The sequence below is a fragment of the Glandiceps talaboti genome, chromosome 13, assembly GCF_964340395.1.
Source record: "Glandiceps talaboti chromosome 13, keGlaTala1.1, whole genome shotgun sequence".
Classification (NCBI taxonomy): domain Eukaryota; kingdom Metazoa; phylum Hemichordata; class Enteropneusta; family Spengelidae; genus Glandiceps; species Glandiceps talaboti.
This window is the reverse complement of record NC_135561.1, coordinates 23,522,486-23,528,485: the sequence shown is the minus strand read 5'-3', so window position 1 is coordinate 23,528,485 and position 6,000 is coordinate 23,522,486. Positions and strand designations below refer to the sequence as shown.

The 6,000-nt window shown below is 29.7% G+C and overlaps 1 protein-coding gene across 1 annotated transcript in view; it reads right to left on the bottom strand.

Moving 5' to 3' along the window:
- The window catches only part of LOC144444417 (uncharacterized), a 237,286-nt gene that overhangs the window by 212,823 nt on the left and 18,463 nt on the right, over positions 1 to 6,000 (bottom strand). Inside the window, exon 10 of the mRNA XM_078133829.1 lies at positions 2,875 to 3,078. Coding sequence (XP_077989955.1) covers positions 2,875 to 3,078 — 204 coding nt within the window. The remainder of the gene's footprint in view (positions 1 to 2,874; positions 3,079 to 6,000) is intronic.

The window sequence follows — 6,000 nt, the reverse complement described above, 5'->3', positions numbered from 1 at the left end:
CTATGTATGGTATAGAATACCAAGTAGTTACCATCAATAAATCTATGTATGGTATAGAATACTAAGTAGTTACTATCAATAAATCTATGTATGGTATAGAATACTAAGTAGTTACTATCAATAAATCTATGTATGGTATAGAATACTAAGTAGTTACTATCAATAAATCTATGTATGGTATAGAATACCAAGTAGTTACTATCAATAAATCTATGTATGGTATAGAATACTAAGTAGTTACTATCAATAAATCTATGTATGGTATAGAATACTAAGTAGTTACCATCAATAAATCTATGTATGGTATAGAATACTAAGTAGTTACTATCAATAAATCTATGTATGGTATAGAATACTAAGTAGTTACTATCAATAAATCTATGTATGGTATAGAATACTAAGTAGTTACCATCAATAAATCTATGTATGGTATAGAATACTAAGTAGTTACTATCAATAAATCTATGTATGGTATAGAATACTAAGTAGTTACTATCAATAAATCTATGTATGGTATAGAATACTAAGTAGTTACTATCAATAAATCTATGTATGGTATAGAATACTAAGTAGTTACTATCAATAAATCTATGTATGGTATAGAATACTAAGTAGTTACTATCAATAAATCTATGTATGGTATAGAATACTAAGTAGTTACTATCAATAAATCTATGTATGGTATAGAATACCAAGTAGTTACTATCAATAAATCTATGTATGGTATAGAATACTAAGTAGTTACTACCAATAAATCTATGTATGGTATAGAATACTAAGTAGTTACTATCAATAAATCTATGTATGGTATAGAATACTAAGTAGTTACCATCAATAAATCTATGTATGGTATAGAATACTAAGTAGTTACTATCAATAAATCTATGTATGGTATAGAATACTAAGTAGTTACTATCAATAAATCTATGTATGGTAGAGAATACTAAGTAGTTACTATCAATAAATCTATGCATGGTATAGAATACTAAGTAGTTACCATCAATAAATCCATGTATGGTATAGAATATTAAGTAGTTACTATCAATAAATCTATGTATGGTATAGAATACTAAGTAGTTACCATCAATATATCTATGTATGGTATAGAATACTAAGTAGTTACCATCAATAAATCTATGTATGGTATAGAATACTAAGTAGTTACTATCAATAAATCTATGTATGGTATAGAATACCAAGTAGTTACCATCAATAAATCTATGTATGGTATAGAATACCAAGTAGTTACCATCAATAAATCTATGTATGGTATAGAATACCAAGTAGTTACCATCAATAAATCTATGTATGGTATAGAATACCAAGTAGTTACTATCAATAAATCTATGTATGGTATAGAATACCAAGTAGTTACCATCAATAAATCTATGTATGGTATAGAATACTAAGTAGTTACCATCAATAAATCTATGTATGGTATAGAATACCAAGTAGTTACCATCAATAAATCTATGTATGGTATAGAATACTAAGTAGTTACTATCAATAAATCTATGTATGGTATAGAATACTAAGTAGTTACTATCAATAAATCTATGTATGGTATAGAATACCAAGTAGTTACTATCAATAAATCTATGTATGGTATAGAATACTAAGTAGTTACTATCAATAAATCTATGTATGGTATAGAATACTAAGTAGTTACTATCAATAAATCTATGTATGGTATAGAATACCAAGTAGTTACCATCAATAAATCTATGTATGGTATAGAATACTAAGTAGTTACTATCAATAAATCTATGTATGGTATAGAATACTAAGTAGTTACTATCAATAAATCTATGTATGGTATAGAATACCAAGTAGTTACCATCAATAAATCTATGTATGGTATAGAATACTAAGTAGTTACTATCAATAAATCTATGTATGGTATAGAATACTAAGTAGTTACTATCAATAAATCTATGTATGGTATAGAATACCAAGTAGTTACTATCAATAAATCTATGTATGGTATAGAATACCAAGTAGTTACTATCAATAAATCTATGTATGGTATAGAATACCAAGTAGTTACTATCAATAAATCTATGTATGGTATAGAATACTAAGTAGTTACTATCAATAAATCTATGTATGGTATAGAATACTAAGTAGTTACTATCAATAAATCTATGTATGGTATAGAATACCAAGTAGTTACTATCAATAAATCTATGTATGGTATAGAATACTAAGTACATGTAGTTACTATCAATAAATCTATGTATGGTATAGAATACCAAGTAGTTACTATCAATAAATCTATGTATGGTATAGAATACCAAGTAGTTACTATCAATAAATCTATGTATGGTATAGAATACTAAGTAGTTACTATCAATAAATCTATGTATGGTATAGAATACTAAGTAGTTACTATCAATAAATCTATGTATGGTATAGAATACTAAGTAGTTACTATCAATAAATCTATGTATGGTATAGAATACTAAGTAGTTACTATCAATAAATCTATGTATGGTATAGAATACTAAGTAGTTACTATCAATAAATCTATGTATGGTATAGAATACCAAGTAGTTACCATCAATAAATATATGTATGGTATAGAATACTAAGTAGTTACTATCAATAAATCTATGTATGGTATAGAATACTAAGTAGTTACTATCAATAAATCTATGTATGGTATAGAATACTAAGTAGTTACCATCAATAAATCTATGTATGGTATAGAATACCAAGTAGTTACTATCAATAAATCTATGTATGGTATAGAATACTAAGTAGTTACTATCAATAAATCCAAATAATGATAGAAAGTGCTGTGAATACTATGCAGTACAAATACATTGCCCTGATAGTAATGTGATAAGATAGGGATCTACATTGTTACCATACCTTTCCATAAAGCTGTTCATGATATCAAAACATGGGGCATTCCTAGGAGGCCAAGGTGAATCTGTCCATTCATCTTCTTTGAGTAATGTTGACATATCAGAAATAGTTGCCTCCTTATGTGTTCCAGCTAACAACTCTTTCTTCTTAACTGACATGCCATACAGTTTAGTGCTGTAGAGTACACCTTTAGGAGGATTTAGTGTCCTGTATACAATAGACAACAGACAATGGTATAGAATTATACACAATGTACACAATACAATAGACAATAGACAATGGTATAGAATCATACACAATGTACACAATACCATGGACAATGGTACAGAATTATACACAATGCACACAACACAGTAGACAATGATATAGAATCATAACAATGCACACAACACAATAGACAATGGTATAGAATCATACACAATGTACACAATACCATAGACAATGGTACAGAATTATACATAATGCACACAATACAATAGACAATGATATAGAATCATACACAATGCACACAATAAAATAGACAATGGTACAGAATCATACACAATGCACACAACACAATAGACAATGGTACTGAATCATACAGAATGCACACAATACAATAGACTGGTACAGAATCATACACAATGCACACAACACAATAGACAGTGGTACAGAATCATACACAATGCACACAATACAATAGACTGGTACAGAATCATACACAATGCACACAACACAATAGACAGTGGTACAGAATCATACACAATGCACACAATGCAATAGACAATGGTATAGAATCATACACAATGCACACAATACAATAGACAATGGTAAAGAATCATACATAATGCACACAACACAATAGACAAAGGTATAGAATCATACACAATGCACACAACACAATAGACAATGGTATATAATCATACACAATGCACACAATACAATAGACAAAGGTATAGAATCATACCTAAAGCACACAATACAATAGACAATGGTACAGAATCATACACAATACACACAATACAATAGACAGTGGTACAGAATCATACACAATGCACACAATTCAATATAGAATGTACAGAATCATACACAATGCACACAATACAATAGACAATGGTATAGAATCATACACAATGCACACAATACAATAGACAATGGTACAGAATCATACATAATGCACACAATACAATAGACAAAGGTATGGAATCATACACAATGCACACAACACAGTAGACAATGGTATAGAATCATACATAATGTACACAATACAATAGACAATGGTACAGAATGATACACAATGCACACAATACAATAGAGAATGTACAGAATGATACACAATGCACACAATACATTAGACAATGGTATAGAATCATACACAATGCACACAATACAATAGAGAATGTACAGAATGATACACAATGCACACAATACATTAGACAATGGTATAGAATCATACACAATGCACACAATACAATAGAGAATGTACAGAATGATACACAATGCACACAATACATTAGACAATGGTATAGAATCATACATAATGCACACAATACAATAGACAATGATATAGAATCATACACAATGCACACAATACAATAGACAATGGTATAGAATCATACACAATGCACACAATACAATAGACAATGATATAGAATCATACACAATGCACACAATACAATATGAATTAACTGATAAACTAGTGTTACACTGACCACGTTATGAATTAACTGATAAACTAGTGTTACACTGACCACGTTATGAATTAACTGTTAAACTAGTCTTACACTGACCACGTTATGAATTAACTGATAAACTAGTCTTACACTGACCACGTTATGAATTAACTGATAAACTAGTGTTACACTGACCACGTTATGAATTAACTGATAAACTAGTCTTACACTGACCACGTTATGAATTAACTGTTAAACTAGTCTTACACTGACCACGTTATGAATTAACTGATAAACTAGTGTTACACTGACCACGTTATGAATTAACTGATAAACTAGTGTTACACTGACCAGGTTATGAATTAACTGATAAACTAGTCTTACACTGACCACGTTATGAATTAACTGATAAACTAATGTTACACTGACCAGGTTATGAATTAACTGATAAACTAATGTTACACTGACCAGGTTATGAATTAACTGATAAACTAGTGTTACACTGACCACGTTATGAATTAACTGATAAACTAGTCTTACACTGACCAGGTTATGAATTAACTGATAAACTAGTGTTACACTGACCACGTTATGAATTAACTGATAAACTAGTGTTACACTGACCACGTTATGAATTAACTGTTAAACTAGTCTTACACTGACCACGTTATGAATTAACTGATAAACTAGTCTTACACTGACCACGTTATGAATTAACTGATAAACTAGTGTTACACTGACCACGTTATGAATTAACTGATAAACTAGTCTTACACTGACCACGTTATGAATTAACTGTTAAACTAGTCTTACACTGACCACGTTATGAATTAACTGATAAACTAGTGTTACACTGACCACGTTATGAATTAACTGATAAACTAGTGTTACACTGACCAGGTTATGAATTAACTGATAAACTAGTCTTACACTGACCACGTTATGAATTAACTGATAAACTAATGTTACACTGACCAGGTTATGAATTAACTGATAAACTAATGTTACACTGACCAGGTTATGAATTAACTGATAAACTAGTGTTACACTGACCACGTTATGAATTAACTGATAAACTAGTCTTACACTGACCAGGTTATGAATTAACTGATAAACTAGTGTTACACTGACCAGGTTATGAATTAACTGATAAACTAGTGTTACACTGACCACGTTATGAATTAACTGATAAACTAGTCTTACACTGACCACGTTATGAATTAACTGATAAACTAGTCTTACACTGACCACGTTATGAATTAACTGATAAACTAGTGTTACACTGACCACGTTATGAATTAACTGATAAACTAGTGTTGTACAATTGGTATGGCATCCATACTAGAAGTACAATTGGTATGGCATCCATACTAGAAGTACAATTGGTATGGCATCCATACTACAAGTACAATTGGCATGGCATCCATACTACAAGTACAATTGGTATGGCATCCATACTACAAGTACAATTGGCATG